The 23,604-nt window shown below is 37.0% G+C and overlaps 1 protein-coding gene across 4 annotated transcripts in view; it reads right to left on the bottom strand.

Annotated features, from left to right (window-relative positions):
• The window catches only part of LRP1B (LDL receptor related protein 1B), a 1,893,223-nt gene that overhangs the window by 68,928 nt on the left and 1,800,691 nt on the right, over positions 1 to 23,604 (bottom strand). For all 4 annotated transcript variants that reach the window (XM_037849262.1, XM_037849261.1, XM_037849260.1 and 1 more), the window contains one exon: positions 21,229 to 21,390. In XM_037849262.1, the coding sequence (XP_037705190.1) occupies positions 21,229 to 21,390 (162 nt within the window). The remainder of the gene's footprint in view (positions 1 to 21,228; positions 21,391 to 23,604) is intronic.

Genomic DNA, 23,604 nt, shown 5'->3' on the forward strand with positions numbered 1-23,604 from the left:
TATTCTTTCCATACTCTACTACTCACTATTTTCTCAATTTGAATCACACTGGAATGTCCCAACCTCTTTCTGCCTTTCCTATTGAAATCCCAAGTATTTTTCAGAATTCAACCTCTTCTATGAAGCATTGCTTTTATCTTCCAGGAATGGTCACTTTGTTCATATCATGCTTATGTACACATCATAGTCAAATTTTCCATATGTTTTTCTCTTAAGAGTATGTTAACCATTACAGTTCTGGAAAATTCTGGGACTTGACTAGGAATTTTTATGCTCTCTAGTTTTTCAATATTTAAATAATTGAGTACAAATACACACGGGCACACCCTTTTACCTACATTGTAATGGTCTTGAGAATAGGACTGCATGTTTTTTATACTTGATTCCTTCACAGTGGCTAATGTAGTGGTATGTATAATGAGCATACTCATTTGAGTAGTTTCAAAAGTGTTTAGGTTCATACAAGTTCAGATTAATATTACATAGTTTTTTGAGCAGCTACTCCACAAGCTTTTTTTTGCCTGTCATCCTATGTTTGTCCATGCCATCCTATACTTGTCTTCTCTTCTAGTTCATTGCCAGACTTTTTATTATATGGTTCAATTTCATCCTATTAATGTTAATCTAGTATTTCAACTTGCCAGTTACATTTCAGTACTGATTTTTTTCACCTATAGTATTTGCTGTTTTTCTCAGCTCCATGTCATCCATGAATTTGATACGTATGCCTTTTATGTGTCCATTTAAGTCTTAAGCATTGAAAAGGATTGGGGCTATATGTACCTTTAACCACTGAAAAATCATCTAGCTACCTGACTATTCTGCTCATATTTTCTTTTATGGTTTTATTCGTTTTCATCTTTTTGGGAGCCTTCTATGTCGCTTTAACCTTATGATGCTATAGGGTAGTATTAAAGAAGTTGAAAAATTGTTTTCCTCTGAAGGATTGCACAATATAATAAATAAGACACACGTTTTAGAAACTAGAGGGGTAGATGCATCTAAAATGTCCTGCCTGTAGGACGTATACTATTAACTGGCCTAGTGAATAGCCATTCCTTCATAAACCTCAGTAATTCCTGGTAATTTCCTTTTGGAAGTACCTCTATGAGAGAAAGCTATGAATGCATCATGAGTTACAATATGAAGTAGGGGGAACTTAATCTTGTGGTCTTGTAAAATTTCTTTTTCTTTGAGGGCAGTTACTTAGCATACTTCTACTTATGGGCAGAGTTAATAAATCTGGGCCTCAGATATGCCTGTATGAAGAAAGTGACTTAATGCTGTATTTATGTATATAATATAAACTGAATCTATTTATAACTCAGGAAGAATGTATAGTAATGAGTGACCAGAGTAGAATAATCCTAGATAGTTTGATTCTTAGAATCTTATAATTCTATAATGTTTCACTTAGAAAAAGACTTTTGCAATTGCTTACCTGGTCAGTTCTCATTTTATAGCTAAGAAAGCGAGATACTTTTGATGAATACTTATATTAAGAAGACATATGGAGTAAAACAAAAAACAAAAACACTGGCCGGAATTGAGGGAGTTGGAGCTAACTCCTGTCCTTACTCTGGCTAACAATGTGACTTTGTCTCAGTTACTGGACTAATTTCTCCAAAATACCCTTTGGTCATCTTTGAACCGAGGCAGTTACACCAAATCACACCTGAGATTATTTCTAATTACCACTCCCATGCCCTCACTGACACTAAAGGCCAACTTGAGCTTTTAGCACATATGTTTGCTACATTCCCATACACTAGATGGTGTTATTCCCATTTTTACAGATGAGTAAATTGAGGCAAAGATAGGTTAAGCAACTTCCCAAAGATCACACTAAACTGAAAATCAAACTCACATAAGACTAAATCCAGAGAGTAAACTTATTTTTTCCCATTCAATAGTTCATACATTTGCTCAGAAAAAAATCTACAAAATATTTTTAATTTTCTTTAGTGCTCTCTTCCCTTTATGCACTGTGTTCATGTGCATTTAAAACTGAAAGAGCCGCCTCCCCCCACCCCACCCCCACCCTGCCTACCGCTGTCTATATGGCTTTCTGAGAGCCATCAGAAACCACCAATCAGAAGGTCAAAGGGCACTGCAGCAGCAAGAGCAGCTGCCCCAGGAGGGTCTGTGTGATGTGCCACAATGCATTACAGCAGAGCTCAGGAACACAAGCAGGCATTTCCACATCTGACCCCAGAGTTCAGATTTCAGGTGTCATTCTCAGCCACTCACCCCAACGCAAATTGCATATGTACTCTCTCTCTGCTGATTGATAATTGGGTTACAGCACTGGATTCTCATACTTGAAGAAAACTCCAAACCATCTATGCAATCTACCCCTTATCAGGCAGGATCAATTTTGCATCACTCCAGAGAAATAAGAGACCAAAAACACAGCCAGGAGGTCAAAAAGTAAGACATGCCTGAAGATTTACCATACTTACAGCTAACTTAGTATGAAAATATTTGGAAAGTTTTTCAGAAATGTTCTGAGATTCTTATTTCTGTCAACAAGAGAGATTATAGAAGTTCCTTCCCAAGAGAAACACAGCATCAAGCAAGAGTAAGTTTTTCATCTGGCATGGTTTAGCAGGCAAGAGAAATGAAGTAACTTGTACAAAATTTAAATTTTATGATTTTGTGTTTGAAGGCTTTAATGAGGAAATAGGAAAACAGATTTAAGAAATATAAAATTTATTGTTTTTTACATTCCTGAAATGTTTTATACAGTCTAAGTTATTTTAATAATTAAACTTATTGCATAGTCCTAAATAATGTCTCCCACGTTCAGAGGTGAGTTTAATAAAGTAAGCAAACACTGAATGCATGTATGCCAATTAAATATTCACTTCAGGAGAAAAATAAGTGCAAAACTCTGATTAGAGTTGATAAATTTTCATCAACAAGGCATGTCTAAGAAAATTAGCATTTTCTAATTTATTACTAAAGATAGTAGTATGCACTAAATACTACTATCAAGAATACTAAAAAATTTAAAAGAACAAGATCTAGCTTGAGCAAATTATGCCATCTCTGAACTTCCGGGTAGAAGGAGAATGTAAAATTCATAAAGCCAACCTATCAAAAATTTGATTTGAGTGAATGACATATAGGGTGAGATTTTTAAAGTACCAGAATTTTAACCTCTGACACACCACTGTTGCAAAATGCAAATTAACAATGATGGCATCCATAAATTTAGAAATCTTAAAAAAATAACTCAAACATTTATAAGGTGATCAATAATTTTTGTTTATTAACAATATTCTATGATGAGTTTTTTTGTATTTTTAAAGCAGTTCAACTATAAAAGTTTTTAGAAAGTAACTATTTATGAAGTTATGAAGAGTTGTTTGAGACTTGTGAGCAAGCTGAGTTTCAGATGTGAACTAAACAAGGGTGCTAAATATGGTTTATCAGATGAAGCTAGGTAAATGCCAAAGAAGTAAATAAGCATATGGCTGCTTTAAAAAGAATAAGAATAAAGAATGCAAATACAAGTAGTGTTTCTGTGACCTCAAACAAGACATTTACTATATTTAGGCCATAATTTCTCTTTTATGGCTATGAGTATCTATTGAGGTTCAATTAATTTCAGTTTCATAAATACAACCATACTGTATTTGTGTTAATAGTATCTACTTTGTTAATATTGCTCATGCCCCCAGAGTACTTTTACTCTGCTAGAACTCTCAAAAAAGTGATGAAGAAATGATTTGGGTTAGCCTGTAGGTGGAATTATTAGAAAGATATCTCAGTGCACAAAGAAATACCCCATGTTTTGAAAACTGGAAAAGGTTTTATGGAGAAATGGGAGATAAAGAATCTGGATAGCAGGTGATCAGGATAAAGATCATCCCAGATAGCAGCACCGGGAAGAAAGTTGTCATCATGTTGTAGCCTAACTGGAGGGCAGGGACTGATTCATCTCATTATCCTGGAAGAGCATGAAGCCATCTTATCCAAATGCATGTGGTTCCTCTGTGCAAAACGAATGGAAAGCAATTTCCTGCAGAAGTTTTGCTTTCACTTTCTCCTCCCTCCCTCCCTCCCTCCCTTCCTTTCTTCCAGCCACTCAACTTCAAATTCACATCCCAAAGCAATGGTATCTGAAAGGCATATACGTACCTTCTTTCTAATTTTCCTTCTATCTTATACCTTACAAAAACAGATGAACGGAAAAAATACGTATATATATCAAAGGAGTAATTTATACACTGATTTTGATAACAAGAAGAAAAATAATAGATTATGTAGAAATGATTACTATTTAACTGGAGTTCATAATATTGAGAAGGTCCCCTTGGAGAGTAATAATTAGAAAACTGAGAAAGGTTTCCCCTGGTCATATGTGCAAGTTTCCTTTAGGACTGATGTGTAGAGATAGAACAGCTTATTGATATATAATAACGGGAACCCCCACTTTACTAAGACTTTCATAATAATTAGAAATTTATGGGAAATCACTTTAAAATTACTTAGTAGTTTTTAACCTTTAACATGATTAGAAGGGTGGATTGAATTAGTATAATTAATCTATAAAAAATGTAACCCAAGATTCTTTTTATTTAGAAAGATTATTCTCCAAAAATACTCTTGAAAATTGTTTCAACCTTAAAGGAATGAGAATCAGTCATTACTCTTTAATACATATATTGTATAGAAGACTATGGTAAGAAAACGTTGAATAGAGTAATTAATGTCTTTGTTCTTGTGGCCCCCTGACCTTTCTCTCCATTCAGGAAGTAGTTTTCAATTTAATCTGCTTTATTTTTCATCATCTCATTTCTCACGATCTTATATATAATATGTTTGCATATTATTTATAGCTAATAACATGCACCATGAGAGCCATTTTCTGTTTTATTCATGACTCAATCCCAAGCCTTAGCAGCTGTCACATTGGATGCTCTATTAGTATTTTTTGAATAAATGAACATGCACTGTACCTTGGAAAGCAAGACACTTCAGAAGGCAGAAGACAAGAGTAATATTGCTGATTTTTGACTTTCAAAACCCCAAAGCCAGTTATAAATTTATATAAATATGCAATCAATCAAAGCTAGCTTTTCCAATTCCTGAGACTAACTGAAGTTTTCCAGGATGTTAAAGTGTGTGAGGAGAGGAGGAGAAGGAGTGAAACAGAAAAAAATGGAAGATGGGAAGCAAAGACAGATCCCCCCAAATCCCAGTAGAAGGGCCCTCAAATACCGGGTGCCTGCCTGAAACCCACACCCAGTGAGTGAACAGAACACAGCATGCTCCAGGCCTCTCCTGTGAATGAAAAACACGACTTGCCAAATTCCCAGGATGGTGGCATTCCACAGAATCAGACTATACTTTTCAGCTTCGAAAAGGTGTGATTTTGTGGTCATGGCCTAAACTGTGTGTGGAAGTAAACCTGTTCAAGAAACTATTGTCTTCAATGCCCTGAGCTACTTACTTTTATGACTCATAAAGAATTTTAATCATGGATTGATCCATTCATAGATCATTTCAGTAATTATAAAATGAAGCATCTAATACCATATCCATGAATGTTGCAAAATTAATAAATTATCAAAATTATATATTCCCAAAATATATATTACTCAAAATATAGATTACAAATGACAGGCACTCAAAAATCTGTTTAAATAAATGACAGCAAACATTTGCATTTGATTTTAAATTTACAAAGGACTTTGTTTTTAGATCATCTCACTTGAAATTCACTGGTCTGAGAAGATAGTTATAATTGCTAATTTTTTTACAAATCATGTAGCTGAATTTTACCTGTGACATATTATGAAAATAATAATTTGAAAATCCAAAGTTGTAAAACAGCATTTTTTAGTTCACAAACATATACTTTTGATGGTTTTAAATGATTCTGATGAATGTTTTCATGTTGTATCATCATCTCTAAAACCCAATAGCTCTGCCCTGGGTTCCAGCTTGATAGATTCCGGGAAAGTAAACTCAGAATATAGATCTTGTGAAGTTCCAGGAAGCTACTGAAATAATATGCAAGGCTTTTATGTTTCTGTTTTGTCTGTACAAGGGTTCCTTAAAAGGATCAGAATCCTACAGTACTGTCCAATTTAAGAAAGCAATAAAAACTGGAGTTGAAAAATTCTAACTTGATTCCACTCTTTGTGATCTGGAGGCACTGTAGAAGTGACCTTAATTCTTGGCTTTAGACATGAATCTACTGGTCAGCTATATAAATTGCCCTTCATTACATGGGCATATCCATACTAATTTGTTTGCTTTTGTCAGAATGTTGGCTTATTTCTATCAGTTGATTTTCAAGGAAAGCTTGCCCTCGTATCTATCATCACAATCTAGGTTTTCTGAATTTTCAAAACTAATAAAGTACAAATTATTTCATGAAATTGAAAGTTAGTTCTTCTTATCATAGATTTAGTTATGGACCTTCAAGTAGTATTTCAGGTCTAAAAAATCAAATTTAGTCAACTGACCTCAATATTCTAATGCTATACTGAATCAAATGAATTTCATTTCTCACGGTACCCTACACATAAAATGTATCTGATTCTTTGGGGCAACCCTCAATTAAAGGACTTTTACTATTACAGTTTATTTTCATATAATTAAGCATATATAACGTAGTGAAAAAATATTGGTTATCTCTGGGATTGTCTTTGGTTTAACTTTGCTCTTTTAACTGTTGCTTAATCTTTTGGAAAATTTAATGGATTTAAAATATATTACTTTATTCAAATCAAATCTCTGATCCTTGCATTTTTGCATTCTCAAGAAAATAAAACTGAACAAACAAATGTAATTTTGAACACATCATTTAGATTTAAGCAAGATCTATTCTTTATTTGGTTGGCTAATTGACCATGGGGTAAATTATATTTCTCCATTTCTTTCTTTCTTTCTTATTTTATTTTTTTTTTTTTTTTTTGGCTTTTGCACCCTGGGTCTCAGAATGTATGAATTTAAGATTTGGGGATTTTATTTTACTTTATCTTGAGAGTTGACAAAGCATAATGCCCATAATACCTCTTGCTATTCTTACCTATAATCAGGACAAATATGTAGTATTTCTACCATTACATTAGCTGCCAAAAGAGGTTCTATTTTTGCAAGAAATAGAATAATAATATTAGCTTGTAGTGATGAAATCTTCAATTGTTAAACATGAATGTTCTTACAATAACTATGAGATAGGAGTCCTATTTTTTATTCTTCTCTTTAAAACATTTAAAAATTCCTGATTGGTGACATTTTTTTTTTCAAAACATGTCACTAGACATTCAAATTTAATAAAGAAGCACTGCATTTTAAAATTACTCTTAAATTTACATTTGAATTAATTCTTTTAAAAATGATATTTGCAGAGGCATCTAACTAGAAACAAAGTGTTGGTTTGAGGTAAGCCTCAAGTAAATATTTTTGTTTAATCTCTGTGTTTGTTTGTGCATGATTTATGTACAATATCATTTTCAAATACCCAATTCTGATTGCAAATAATTTTTGTGAATCCATGCAGTTTACTTAACACCAACTACAACGAAATCACAGTCACTGCTTCTCTTAATGCAAAACCTTGCATTTTCTTCTGAGGGCTCCCAACTGGGCATGTTCAGTTTATTTCAATACAAATTCCTCTTTAGATAGTTACTGAATTTAAGTTATGTGACAGATTATTTTCAACCTTCAACTAAAGCAGTCTGGGGCTGCCTTTCATTGTCTTTCCTATTACTTTGCATATGAACTCTTTCTTAAGTTGAAAATAGAAGGATGAAGACCTGTTGGTAGTGTTAATGTGGCTTCAAAATAGGAGAATAAACCACCTGATCTTGGCAGGACTAAGGGGTGAAGCACCATTTCTGGAATACTGTGAGATTAGAGTTGTCTCAAAATCAAATCTACCTATCTGGAGACAAGTTGCTGCTATCTTGCCAGAAAGAGTAAATAAGCATTCTTGAAGATATTTTTTTCAGTAATCCATAATTACTAAAATAGTAATTACATGATATAGAGATAAAAATTATCAATAGTAAATTTTGTAAACATGCTGTTGGAATTTGAACCTTCCTTTTATAGCAAAAAAAAAAAAAAAAATGTGCTTCCAAATGGCATGGAAATAAAGGCTATTTCTATTTCTGATTGATCCTTTTTGGTCATACAACTCTAAGGTACAGTTTTTCTTTAATCTGAACAGGTACGCTATTTGTTTTTCTATTTACAAAATTTATGTAGGGTAAGTGCCTTCAAAGAGTTTTTATATGGCTCTATCCCCTATGCCTAGAATCACTTATTTTCAACATATATAAATTAATTTTAACAATCAAAACTTATATTTTGACACATTTATAACATACTATGTCTTTGGAAAAATCTACCATAGTTTGTAATAAATCCTTTTTTGTATATTTTCCTTGAGCACTTTTTTCAAAATATTTCCCTCTTATTATTTTTACATTTCACGTAAATGAAGGTGTAAAAATATAGCAAAAATCTATTTCTACTATTTCTAGTTATATTGTTGAATCATATGTGTCTAGCATATAATTTGTCTTCAGAATGTTTTTTCTAATCTTGACAATTTCCTCTAAATCATCTCATATAAAAGAATAACTAAAATAATTACCTTATTGTTCCAGTTTGCTAATGCTGCCATTATACAAAGTATCAGAAATAGAAGGGCTTTTATAAAGAGGATTTATTCAGTTAGAAATTTACAGTTCTAAGGCCATAAAAGTGTCCAAACTAAGGCATCAACAAGTGGATACCTTCATTGAAGGAAGGCTGATGGCATCTGGAACACCTCTATCAGCTGGGAAGGCATGTGGCCATGTCTGCTGGTCCTTTGCTCCCAAGTTGTGTTTCAAAATGGCTTTCTCCAAAGTGTCTCTGGGCTTCAGTCTTCACTCCTCTCTCTCAGTTCCTGTGCATCCTAGCTTCTTTCTCCCAGGGCGTTTCTTTCTAAGCATCTGGGGGTCCACTCTTAGCTTCTCCAGGGCAAACTCTGGGCTTCACCTCAGCTTAGCATCTTTAAACATCCTTCTGCCTGCAACTCCAAGCATCTCTGAGTCAGCAAGCATCTGTGTTGGCTCTTAGGTTTTTTCTTAAATACTCCAGTGAACTAATCAAGACCCACCCTGAATGGGTGGGGGCCACACCTCCATGGAAGTAATTCAATCAGAGGTTCCACCGTAATCAACAGACTAATCAGTCTGCCCCTACAAGACTGTATTAAAGAACATGGCTTTTTGGGGGGACATAATATATCCAAACTGGCACATTCTACCATCCAGACCCCAGAAAGACATGTTCTTTCCAAATGCAAAAATACGTTCATTCCATCATAATATAGATAAGTACAAAGTCTCATCAAAATCTGTAACAGGTGTGGTCTGTCCTAATGCAAAATTTCCCTATGGTTGTGCAACTTCAAACATGTTATCTGTTTCCAACATTCAAGGAAGGGACAGTCACAGGATAAACATTACCATTGCCATAGGGGGAAATTGAAAGGAAAACATGGTTCACAGGACCAAAACAATTCCTAAAACCCACAGGGCAAACTTCATTAGATTTCAAAGTCTGAGAGTCATTTACAGAATGATGTTTTATCCTTGGGGCTTGAGAGAGCAGGAGTCCAACCCTATCCAAGGGACTTTGTGGTAGCCTTTTTCTCTCCAAATGCTGGGGTGAGTGCTCCAACATATCGACACACTAGGGAGACCACTTTCTACTCGTCCCCACCCTCCTCAAACATCGGGGTGCCACCTGGACTCTGAATCTCCAGGACAAAGGCTCTCCACAATCCCTGGGGAATATTTTACACCTTTTCTGAGGCCTGGGGTGGCAGCACTCTACCTGCACATGGAGGTGGAAGGCCTGCCCTCTGCCTCCGGGACAAACTCACCCTTTCCAAGTGCACGGATTGCTCTGCTCTCCTTGCCTGAGATTTCTTGGCTTCAGACCTTGGCTTCCATGGTTCCGCCTTCTCTGAAGAAATGTTTCCTTACATCATTGCCTTTTTTGTCAAGACTAGCAGTGGGTCTGTCTATACAGATCTCACAAAAAGTTTATTGGCTTGGCATGCAGCATATGAGGGTCAAAACCATAAGACAAAAGGACTTTCCACAAACCCTTTCTGGATAACTCCATCTCCAATCCTGGCTTGTACTGAAATGGCTGCCTGGTTCCAGGTTTTGTTAAATCCTCATGTGGGGCTGTAGCCTCTGGGGTTTCACTTTATGGGAGCCCAGAGTTTTCCAGACCATCAATTTCAGGTTTCTTTATGCCCAAGAGTTCAGTTCTAGCTTATCTTTTTCCTTTAGCATTTTACTATAATCTGTAAGGAGAAACCAGGCTGCATTTCCCACTTTCAGTTTGGAGATCTCTTTAGGTAAGTATCCCAGCTCATTGCTTTCAAATTCTGCCTTCAATCCAGCACCAAGTCTCAATTTTGCCAAAATCTCTGCCACTTTAAAACAAGGATCGCCTTTCTTCCAGTTTGTAATGACACATTCATCATTTCTGTTCAAGGCCTCATCTGAAGTATCTTTACAGTCCATACTTCTACCAACAATCTCTTCAAAGCAATCTAGGTCTTTTCTATCAAGCTCCTCACATTTCTTCCAGAATCTTCCCCTTATCCATTTACAAAGTAGTTCCAACATGTTTGGTGTTTGCAAACTCAGCAGCACCCCACTTCTCTGGTACCAAAAGCTCTCTCAACTCCTGTGTGTCAAATCCTCACGGAGCACACTATCTTTCGCATTTGCTCACTACTCTCTATTATGAGCACATCAGAAGAAATGCATCTATTTTCCTTTGCACACATCAATTCAAACCTCATTCTATTTTATGCTGTTTTTTTTTTGAAACTGAGAATGCAACTCAATAGTTTCTCATGGATCAGGACCTTACTGAGCTAGTAAGGAAAGATGGAACAGAATGCTGACCACGTCTCTTTAGTGGATCTTGTCAGAGTACAGACAAAAAGCCAGGCCTTGCATACTGTAAACAGGGGTTATACACTGTTTCCATTCATTCAAGCACCTAATAACCATCTACCAAGTTCTAGGCATTGAGATAAGTCTTAAGCTTAGTGAGTTATACAAAACACCTTGGTCAGTTTTGTGTTCTGGCAAGATGGGCAGTCAAGACAATGACGAACATTAAAACACTTGGAAAAGTGCCAAAAAGAGGCAAATGTTCTAGGTCAAAGGTGAGAAAGGGAGGCATAGTGAGGGAGTTGGAGAGAAATGGACATTGGAAACATCTTGCTTGAAGAAAAGAGGTTTGAACCATAAAAGAGGAAGCACTTTGGAGACAATAAACAAGTTTTCAAGGCTGGAAAAATGGGTGACATGGGAATGTGTTGCAGTAATCCAGGCAAGAGATGACAAAGGACTGAACGAAGGCAGAGTTCACCTTCTCACAACAGAAAAAGAATTGGGGGCCACTCAGTAGCTAGAGTCCCAAAGCGCTTTGACATTTTAGCTGTGAATGTTGAATCACAATCTTCAATACTATATGGTAAGTCCTTTTTGATAATTTCACTTTCTGAGTTACGATCCTTTCTTGGGGCTCTAGGCCCAGTTCTTGTTGATTTGTTACATTAACAGAAGGAGTGGAAAAGATTGCATTCTATTTCCCCCATTATTATTGAAGTCCTTTGGTGTCTTCTGCTTGGATCTGCCATAAGCTTAGTTGGTTCATGATTCAAATTCTTATTAAGGGAGGAGGTGGGGCAAAATGGCAGCATAGGGAGGTGTGGAATTTAGTTAGTCCCCTAGAGCAACTAGTAAATAGCCAGGAATAACTAGAAAATAGTCTGGAACAACTGATGGGGGTGGGGAGAGGCATCTGTGATGGAACACACATCGTACACCAGTCTGGAATGAGTGGAACAACTGAGACTGCAGCATAGAATTGTAAGTAAAGCTCCCCAAACTGTGGAGCTGGTGCCCTTCCACCACTGACACAGCAGGACGAGTTGGAAAACTTCACTGTGGGAAAAGAAGCAGTTCCTGAAGGGAGCAAGGGAATGTAGTTCAACCAAGTTCCAATTGTGGTTTTAATTAACAAAATGGACTGCAGAATACATGCTACGAGCACAGATAAACCCAGAGGAAGCAGGCCACATAAATAAATAAAAACAGGATTTTGAAGTCCACTGACCTCAGAATACTGGAAAAGGGCTGTGTCCCAAGAAAAGGAGCACACAGAACAAACTATCAACTCTGGTTCTTGGCTGTTGAACTGGAAGGCTGGAGACAGGCTCTGAAAAGGGGACATCTTCCTTTTTTCCTTTTTTTTTCTCTCATTCTAAGTAGCTCATTAGAGAAAGCCTCAGGCATTTTCAGTTGTCAGCACTGACCCAGGCAAGGGTGTAGTTAAGATAACAGCCAGAAAGTCAAAGGAAAACTTAAGTGTAGAAGATAACTCCCCAAAGGGCTTATCATCCCTAATAAAAGGTGGGGGTGAGGCCTAGCTCAAATGGCAGCCCTCCCTCAGAGAACTCAGGCCCTAGGGCCTTGGGGAGAGGGGGTGGGTGGGAAGCAAAAACAGCTTAAGCTTGGCTTCTGACACTCTCAGCCTCTGGTCAGGATAGGGTCTAATGAGAAAAAATGCATTGCACTTCTTAATGCCAGTGGGGAGCTGTGGGCTGACAAGTGCCACCTGCTGAGCAAGATAAGAAAAGCATAGAATATAGAGGCCTCATAGGAAAGTCTGACAATCTGCTGGGGCTCACCCTCAGGAAAACCTGATACTGAATACAGCCTCCTCCTGATACCTGGGCACATCTGGTCTAGGGAAATCTGATTGGGATAATCAAGGCAACTAGATGCCTAGACAACAAAAAAAATCACAAATCACACTGGGAAAAATGAAGATATAGCTCTGTCAAAGGAATAAACTTACACTTCAAATGAGATACAGGAGTTGAAACAACTAATTAAAGACCTTCAAACAAATTTGCTAAAGCAACTCAAAAACTAAATCAATGATTTGAGGGAAAATATGGCAAAAGAGATGAAGGATATAAAGAAGACACTGAGCAAAACAAGGAATAACCAAAAGTTTGAAAAAAGAATTGACAAAACTTATGGGAATGAAAGGCACAATAGAAAAGATTTAAAACACAATGGAGACATTCAACAATAGACTTGGAAAGGCAGAAGAAAAGATCAATGAGATGGAGGACAGGATATCTGAAATCCTGCACACAAAAGAACAGATAGGGAAAAGAATGGAAAGATATTGAGCAGGGTCTCAGGGAACTGAAAGACAACATGAGGCACATGAATATACATGTTATAGGTGTCCCAGAAGGAGAAGAGAAGGGAAGAGAAGCAGAAGAAATAATAGAGGAAATAATCAATGAAAATTTCCCAACTCTTATGAAAGACATAAAATTACAGGTTCAAGAATCACAGCATACCCCAAACCGAACTGATTCAAATAGACATATTCCAACACACTTACCAATCAGATTTTCAAATGCCAAAGACAAAGAGAGAATTCTGAAAGCAGCAAGAGAAAAGCAATCCATCACATATGAGAGAAGCTCAATAAGACTAAGTGCAGCTCTAACAACAGAAACCATGGAGGCACGAAGGCAGTGGTATGACATGTACAAGATACTGAAAGAGAAAAACTGCCAACCTAGAACCCTATATCTGACAAAACAGTCCTTCAAAAATGAGGGAGAGTTTAAAATATTTACAGATAAACAGACACTGAAAGAGTTCCTGAACAGGAGACCTCCTCTACAGGAAATACTAAGAAAAGTGCTACAGACAGACGGGAAGAGACAGGAGAGAGAGGTTTGGAGAAGAGTGTAGAAATGAAGACACCAGGAGATAGAAACAGGGTAAAGATCAGGCAGTTGTGCTGAAGGAGTACAGAATGCTCAAAAGGATTAATTGTATAGAACCAGAAATGGGTAGCACTATCCTGGGTGATGGTAGCACAATATTGTAAGTACACTGGAAAAAGATGACTGTGAATACAGTTGAAAGAGGAAGGTCAGGGGTCTGTTATGACACCAGAAGGAAAGATGGAAGATAAATACTGGGACTGTATAACTTAGTGAAACTTTGAGTGGTCAACATGTGATTAAATGTACAAATATGACTGGTTTTGCATGAGGGAGTAGCAAGAAAGAATGAAGTTGTGATGTATGTAGCAAGATGAATGGACTGTGAGGACAGCAGGTTGAGTGAAATAACCCAGAATTGAAAGGACAAACATTATAAAGCCTCACTAACATGGACTAATAACTGTGTAAACTCTCAGAATTGAATCTGGGAACATGGGCTATAAGGGGAAGGCTTGTGTGTTGGTTCCTAGATTATAAGCTCCTATAGCAGTCACATTTATTCATGAGTTGTAACAGTGAATTCTAAATTCTTGAGATTCTGAGCTGTTTGTGTGTGACGGGGTCAGTCCCTGGAGCTTCAGGTATCTGTGTGGCACCTGGGACTCAGGGCCAGGGTTTGGCAACTGTGTTGGCATTGCCCCATAAATCAACTACTAGAGAGGCTGAAAAGATCAGACTTCGAGTGGAGATGTGAACAAAATGGACTTGGTGGAGATTGGGGTAGATTTGAATAAAGGGTACAGGATGTTATTAACTGTGTTTGGCAACTCTGACTCCTATGTGGTACCAAGGGAAGAGATGGTTATATGGTGCGAAATCTGTATTTTCTGTAGCACAATATATAATTTGACTTGCAGGGTCGGTTTACTTAAATGCCTTGATTGCATGGAACCCTGACTAGGGAGTGAGACCTTGTTGTTTGCACAGGTTAGCATGAAGCCCCAATTTAACCAAGAGTAATTTGGGCAGAGAATAAAAAGTATTTACAAAGCCCCCTTGAGAGACTGTGGAAAAATATGGAAATATTAAACCTTCCCAGCTGGGGAATTCCTGGTATTCTCACAAGCATTAGAGACCACCACTGTAGTAGGCCAAGTCCTCAGTCTTGGGGCTTGCCCTTGTGAAACTTGTTACTGCAAAGGAGAAGCTAAGCCTACTTATGATTGTGCCTAAGAGTCACCCCCAGAGAACCTCTTTTGTTGCTCTGATATGGCTTGTCTCTCTCTAAGCCCACTTTACAGGTAAATTCACTGCCCTCCCCACATGGCTCCAAGGGGTGTAAATCTCCCTGGCAATGTGAGACATGACTCCCGGGGATGAACTTGGACCGGCATTGTGGGACCAAGAGGGGGAAGAGAGATCTCAAATGGAGTCAAGAGGGCATTCTGGAGGTTATTCTCATGCATTATATTGATATCCCTTTTTAATTTTTTTAGTGAATTAGAATAGCTAGAAGGAAATACCTGAAACTGTTGAACTGCAATCCAGTAGCCTCGATTCTTGAAGATTATCATATAACTACATAGCTTATATGGTGTGACTGTATGATTGTGAAAACCTTGTGACTCTCACTCCCTTTTTCCAGTATATGGACAGATAAGTAGAAAAAAGGGGGCAAAAAGTAAATGGATAATGGGAGGAAAAAGGAATATGAGATGTTTTGAGTGTTCTTGTTTACCTTTTTTTAATTTTAATTTTAATTTTTTGGAGTAATGCAAATGTTAAAAAAAATTGATTGTGGTGATGAATGCACAACTATATGATGATATTGTGAACAATTGATTGTACACTTTGGATGACTGTATGGTGTGTGAATATAGCTCAATAAAATTGCATTAAAAAATTCCTATTAAGGCCTCCTTTCAATAGAGGAGAGACTCGGACAGTGGAGCCAGTGTCCCAGCTGAGTTTAGTGTTCTCAGAGTGAATCTGCAAAAGATGTAACAACATGGGCAGGATATTGAAAGGCAGGAAGATATATCAGGGACAGTGCAGTTTTGGAGTCAGACACGCATGGCTACATATATTGGCTCCTATGTTCTCTATATTGGCAGATTTGTGAAAGCTGCCTAATCTCATTCTTTTTCTCATTTGTAAAGCTGTGCTGCTAACACGAACTTCACAGGGTTGCGTCAGCATGTGATGAAATGCTGTATTTTCATACATTAGATGAAAGAGTTCATCATAGCACATCTCTGTGACCAGCACATTTTACATGTTCAGTGAATGCTAATACCCTGTCAACCCTCCACCAGGAAAGACTACTAGAAACATAAAATATAAATTTCAAAAGGTGTTCCCTTCTAGGCCTTCCCGTATGCTGTCCCCTCCCAGTTTCCCCTCTTCACCTGGTAACCGTCCCTTTCTTCCAGATTCAGTTTAGATGTCATTTCTTTCAGAAAATATTTCCTGCCCCCATAGGCTCAACTCTGAGTTCTTTCTATGGATCCCAGTAGTCTCTGTGTTTTATTACATTGCCCTGTAATAACTTGTTTCCTTTTCTGAATCACATATTAGACTGCAAGTTGTCTGATACCACTCTATGCTCAATAGCTAACACTGACAGGCTCATTGCAAAAACCAAAACACATTCACCCACCGACTGAATGAAAGTACTCCAGGAGACAAACGGTAAAAATAATCCCATTGTGTCATCACATATAGTAGGCTCATATCTATAGTTCTTAACTGTTTTATAAGTTACTTAGTAGGCGATGGTTTTAATAACAGTTAAAATGTACGACATCTTTGTATTACTGATAGGTACCACTAACTCCATAAACACTCGACACTATTTAATGTCTGTACTTATTGGAACCAGTGGGAGTAAGCATTAACAGGTGTACTTCTAATAAGCTGAGTTCTAATTGAAATTGTAATGGCTCCCCAAGAAGATCACTCAAGGACTTTGAAAATATCAATGAGAGGACAAGCAGGTTGTCATTTAATCTGAATACCTGATTATTCGACACAGATTGAGTTGGTCTTCACTGCCCCCTTTGTCCTATCGTCATTACCATCTAATTGCAAATAACCTCAGATATTCTTGACCTCACACTTAACAACTGGGTTTAAATGCAAAATGTCCTGCTTATTTGTTTCTTTGAGTTATACTAGGAATCACTGCTTTAGAACAGCCTGAAATGCAGCTACATTTTTCTTGAACAACTTACTCAAAGAATACTTAATTTTACTTTTGCCATTATTTATCTCTGTCTCTCCTCCCTGGGCCACCGCTGTTAAAATTAATTTGCATTTCAGACCTCAGGATTTTACATTGCCATTAGAGTTGTGAAGTTTTTACTCAGCACAACTAAGAACTGATGCTTTACCTCCCACTAATGGACCTTTAATTAGGCACTATAATGAACCATTCTGTCATTCCTTCATTTAGAGAGAGAAGATTTTGTATTTACAAGATACAATTCTGACAGAACACAGGCCCATTGAACCTTGCCGGCTCACATCTAATAGATCCTAAATTTATTACACTTTTGTCAGCCGTTAGATTTATCATTTTAATGACTCTGTCCACAGACTCATTATGCTGCCAAAGAAGAACATCACCATACTGCAAGAATGTTTGCTGACATCTTGATCAACAACTCCTGGGGTCCAATTCTGACTATAATATTACTACTTCGGGACCTTGAGCAAGTTATTTAACCTCTGTCTAAGGATTAATTGGTTAATTTTAATAAGCACTTTGCAGTAAAAGGTGGGAAGTGCTATGACTGCTAATAGAGATAATAAAATTATAATGCAGCCTTATACAAAGCATCAGGCTACCTCAGACTGTGATTCTATTAAGTTAAGTTGCCAATTAAAAGATAAACTAACTGAATTTATTTTAAGTATCCAAATTGCTTTAATGATGGTTGCATCGTGTTTTTTTAAGTTAGCTAGAGAAGAATACAAACTGGTATGCTTCAATTAAAAGAAAAGAAGGAAAGAAAAAAAAAACTGATGTTCTATGATGATGTCCCAACTGGGCACCAAGAGACAGAAGGAGAGCTTCATGAGAACTAGATCTAGAAAAACCACACATTATACCAGATGATGGAACACTGATTAAATGTAGTTTTTGTACATTAAATTTGTTTTCCTTTTATTAACTTGCCTCCAAACCAATATTTATTTATGTGCATTTATTTATCTGTATGATTGCGCATCTGTTTATTTGTCAAATGACATTGCTGGGTATAGTTTCAAAGAGGCCCCAGTCTAGGAGGGATACAGACAATAAACAATAATATTGGATAGAAGGTGATCAGAGCAAGAAGAGAGGTGTAGAAACAGTGACTTGGAAATTCAGAGGTGGGATAGGTTAATGAAAACTAAGAGGGAAGCAAACAATTTCAAAAAGGAAACGATGTCTACATTGGAAATAGAGAGATAAATAGGATTTGAGGTGAGGGAAAATTTAATGGCAGTGCGTTCCAGGTGAGGACATAGCAAGAAAAATTCACAATGGTGGGAATGCTGGCATTTATATGGGAGAAGACGATCAGAGAGTTGACGAGAATATAGGAGAAGTTGCCCCCCAAAAAAAAAATAGGAATAGTTTTAACTTTATCTCATTGTAGGAGAAGGCAGTATTAACCCTCATTTTCACTGAAAATTTTGGAGGTTGTTAAGAACGGTGGAGCAGAAATTAAAGAGACCCATGAGTTAGTAGACAGAAATTGTTTGGGGATACTATGCTAATGTTGAAAGAAGGGAGATGAAAGAGCAACGAGGATATGAGGAATATGCGAGTGAGGATACATACATATAGCTCTGTTGCATTCTCTGGATAAACTCTGCTGGCCCATGAAACACATCACTGAAGAGCAAAGTTGAGCAAGATACGCAAAAAATAGGTGTTGGTATTTACATATGTCAAGAAGAGGCTGGCCAGATATGAGGAGAGTGAACACTTGGAAAGGAAAACACCAGTTTGGGATGGAATCTATTTCTTTGCTGCAGGGGAAGTGGCCCCACTAGAACATTGAAAGTAAGCCATTTGGTATTATTCTTGATTCCTGAATGAGCTAGTGTACATGGGTGGATTCTATGCTGTTCCACTTCTTATAATGTCCAGGGATGTAGGCCATGCTGGGTGAGGTCTTCAGTGGCATCAAATATAGGGAACAGAATGTTAAATAACTTTCAGCATTGGAGTTGGATTGCTTTACTTTGAATCTTGGCTCTCCCAATTAAACTGTGTGACCTAGAGGAGGCTTTTTATGCTATCTTTTTCTCAGTATCTTCTGGAAAATGAGAATGAAAGCAATACTTAGGTCATTGGTAGGATTAAACGAGTTAATAGAACCAACACACACACACACACACACACACACACACACACACACACACATGAGCAATTACAGAAGGGCTTGAAACATAGAAAGATCTCAGTAACTGTGAATGAGATGGAAAGCACTTTTTTTTTCCTTATGGATACAAAGTACCACTGAGGCTGCTATTTTAAGAAAAGACCCTAAGGGTGCAGAGGGGAAAGATGAAGATCAGCTAGTAATAATTCAGGCAAGAGCTGCTGGTTGCTTAAAATGAGGATGGTGAGAATGGAATGGGCAAGAAGTACTCAGATTCTGGCTAAAATTTTAAAGGTAGAGCTGACAGTGAAGGTAGGATGTGAAGGAAGGAGAGGAGACAATAATGGCTCCAGAATTTTTAGCTAAACAATGCATGTTTTCCTTCATAGAGATGGGAAACACTATGGTAGAAGAATTTGGGGGTGAGAAAATCAGGTTAATTTAGTGGCGAGTCAAAATGTCAAGTAGAAAATTGTGTGTAAAAATCTGGCATTCAAGAGATAAATTCAGCTTGAGATAAAAATTTAGAATCAGGAGTATTTGTTTGGTATTAAAAACCAAGCAATTGGGTGAAATCACCTAGGCAGTGAGTCTGAACCTTGATTGCCTATTTGAAGCATCTGGGAAGCTTTAAATAATATAGATGCCTTATCACAGGCTAACAGAAACAAAATCTTTGGAGGTAATGCCAGGGAAACAGTGTTTTTTAAAAACTGTCAAGTGCTTCTGATGTGCAGCCTTGTTCAGAATCCTCAACCTAAAGAGTGAGTGTTGTAGAGAAGAAAAGAGATATGCAGAGGGAGTTGTCAATCACTAAAATATGTAAAAGTCAGGGAGATAAAGAGGAACCAGCAATGGCCTTGAGAAGCAGCAGCCATAAAATGGGAATGAAAACAAGAGACGATGGGTGTCAAGGAAAACAAGTAAAGAAAGTGTTTTAAGAAGGAGAGAATAGTCAGCTACTGATAGTGGAGCTAAAATAAGAGTTGGGAATCGACAGGATGATTGATACGACAATGTGAAGGACATCAGAATAAATTAATCAACTGGCTTTGATAAAAGATGTTTCACCAGAATAGTGAAGCTAACAACTGACAGAGGTGGGGTCAAAAGAACATAGAGAGGAATTATGGAGTATAACAACTCTTTAGAGCAATGCTACAGTGAAAAAAAAAAAAAAAAACAAAATGAGCAGGGAAATGAAGTTGTAGATAGAAAGAGATATGGGAACAAGGGAAAGTTTTTACAGACAGGACTCAGGGAAGAGGTAAACACTGAAAGCCGGGAGAGAGGGGACAATTGTAGGAGGTATGCCCATGAGGATTATGAGGGATCTAATGTGTGTGCAGCATTAGACATAGCACGGGGTTCCTAGAAACCAGAGGGAAGACAGAATATACGGGTATAGGAGAAAGTAGCTTGAGAGATGTGGTAGTGGGGTTTTGTGGCAATGCTCTGTAGACAGCTTCTATTTTTATCAATGAAATGGGATCAAGCTCTTCAGCCGAGAGTGAAGTTGGAGAGCATGTATTGGAGGTTTGAGGAGAAAGTAAAAGATATGATATAGACATCTAGGAGAGCAGAAGAGTCAATGGGTTAGTGACACACAGCAGAAGCCTACAAATTTAAATGAGACCAGCCTGTATGATAATGTATTTTCTTCAATTTCATTTAACTTTTCGGGTGCCAGTTCAGGGCAGATGGAGGATTCAGATTTAGCCACAGTTATGGTTTACCAGGAAAGTACAATAGAAAGTAGAAGGGAAAAAGAGAGTTGAGAGTATGTACAAGGAAATGATTTAATGATGGGCCACGGGAATCTGTGCTGGGGAAGGAAGAAAGGTAAAATAAGGATGAGGAACAATGAAAAGAAATGTTAGAGTCGGGGTGATGGAGGGAATGAACCTGAGAAATAAGGGGTGGTTGAAGTTGAGATAATGCACGGAGTATAGATACAGGTAATAAGACAATCACTTAATACAAACATCAACACGTGCAGCAGAACTGGCTGCTGGTGTTGCCGTCACTTACAGAACTGACATCTGTCTCCAGTGTACTCAGGCTGGCAGTGGCAGTAAGGCTGGTTCCCAACAGTCACGCTGCAGGTGCCTCCGTTTTGACAAACATCCTCACAGACCGTCTTACCACAGTTCGGTCCAGTGAACCCCAGGGCACAGTTGCAGGCGGGTCTCCCTATTGGAAAAATAAAGATAATAAACAAGGGAATTATTAGACTGAAATGGTTTATGCATGGAAATGTTATTGGATAAGAATCAGGAAGTCAGGATTCTGGTCAAGGTTTGTCTACTATTTAACCTGTGACCTCGGACAGTTCATGACCTCTGGGCCTCTGTTTTCCCATATATACAATGAAGCTTAGATAGAAGATAACTAAGGTTCACATCAGATAAAATAAGTGACAAACACTTTATGAGCTATTATATTATTCTTTGGACTTTTTCATGTCCACTTTGCTTTTCCCATTATTTTTGCTCTTGTCGTTAGGGTAATGCAGGTTGTATTGTCCATTGGAATAGAAAATATAGACAATCATATTTCCCAAGTTTCCATCATCATCCACTGACCACTGCTGAAACTACATAAAGCATGAATTTAAACTAATTATAAATAAATATTTTAATAAGTTTAAATTAGGCATGCGAGATATAAATATTAGGCTTATTAGCATTAGTAGTTATTGGTTTGATTTAAATACCCTACTGGGCTTATACATAAGACTTACAAAGTCCTATTTAATCTCACTTTGATATTTTTATTCATGGTACAGAAATATCATTTATAGTCTTACTATGATATAGCAAACTGTAAGATTATTTAGAAGATAAATGTGAACACACAATAGCAAATCTGATGACTCGTCTTTGGATATTTTTCTCTATTTGTGCTGTGGTAAGCAACATCACAGTGAACGGTGAACAATCCTTTAAGGCATTTTTAACATAACCCAGTTAACCATTGTATAGGAATGAGTCTTTCTAACTGCCCAGCCTGCCACAGGCAGAATAGAAAACCGAGTATGAAACAAGCTCTATGGGAGAAAAGAGGAAAAACAAAACAAAACTAGTGGTTATCATTTGTATGGGGAAACAGTGAGGTTTACAGATTGTAAAAATGTATACAAACAATGATTGTATGGTATGTGAATATATCTCAATAAAACTGAATTTAATTAAAAATGTATACAAACATGAAAGGAAATAAGAAAAAGTTTTTGACCTTAATTAACTAGGACTAAGGAAATGTCTCTCAGTTGGCTAGCATTAAAGAATACCCATACCATCTCTTTCTCACCACTGTAAACATGGAAGCATAATTAGAATGGTCAAAGAAATTGACAAGTGCAAGACTTACTAAAAATTGAAGTGTGAAAGTGATATATATATTTCTCTCTATTGTCAAACAAAGGTTCTACGTTGAAGGACAACTGTACATTCTTTTCTGAAAAGCATTCTTATGGTTAAGGGAATGAAATCCCTCCAAATAAAACCCACCTGCATTTCAGGAGAATGAATAAATTGAGGCTCCACATTTTTATTTAACATGCAATTTGCTTTGAAAGGGAACTACATAGTTTTAAAATGCTAGAAACTGTTGCTCTAAATGAAAAAAGTAATATTTTTTTAATCGTAAGTAGCACTGCTTTAAAACTTATTATTTGTAAAAGGCAGATAAATGCCTATTAAGCAATTGTGAAATAAGGTCAATTTTATGGGCATTTAAAGCTGAGTAACCTCATATTTTCTGTTGCCAGAAAATCACTTACTAATTTTATCTAGATATTTGTCTTATAATGGTAATGATTTTTCTAGTTGTTGGTTACATAGAAACAAATTATCTTCCCTGGAATGTAATGGGTGAAAAGAAAGACACAAGAATGAATAGTCACAGATGATGAAGAGGATAGATAAAATAATTGTTACAGAGAAAAACAAAAGCCAGTTACACAGTTACACAGAAAAATGAAAGCCAGAACACAAGAAGTAATGCCTCTTCTTTGAATGAGAACCCTGAACGACTTAGAGCGAAATAGGACACGGAGACAGCAATTCAAAAGCTAAATGTGAAACAAACAGTGCAGAAAGTACAGGAGAACTCAACGTTTGTTAGAACAATCAGAGAAAAAGTCAGATGAAAGTAGGGCTTAAGCACTGTAGATTTATGTTTTTCTCTATATTATGTTCTGTTTTTTTAAATTTCCTTTAAAAAAATTGAGTTGAAAATGAGTAAAGTAATAGAGGTTTGAAAGATACAAACGCAACCTGCTGAGGTACCTGAAAATCCCTACATCCCAGTTACTGAGAGATCACAGCAAAGTGACCAGGTTGTGTCCTAGCTAGCATATGTCTCACATTATTTAGATTCCAGCTAAATTATTTTCAGAAGGCT

Source organism: Choloepus didactylus, chromosome 9, assembly GCF_015220235.1.
Source record: "Choloepus didactylus isolate mChoDid1 chromosome 9, mChoDid1.pri, whole genome shotgun sequence".
Lineage (NCBI taxonomy): Eukaryota > Metazoa > Chordata > Mammalia > Pilosa > Megalonychidae > Choloepus > Choloepus didactylus.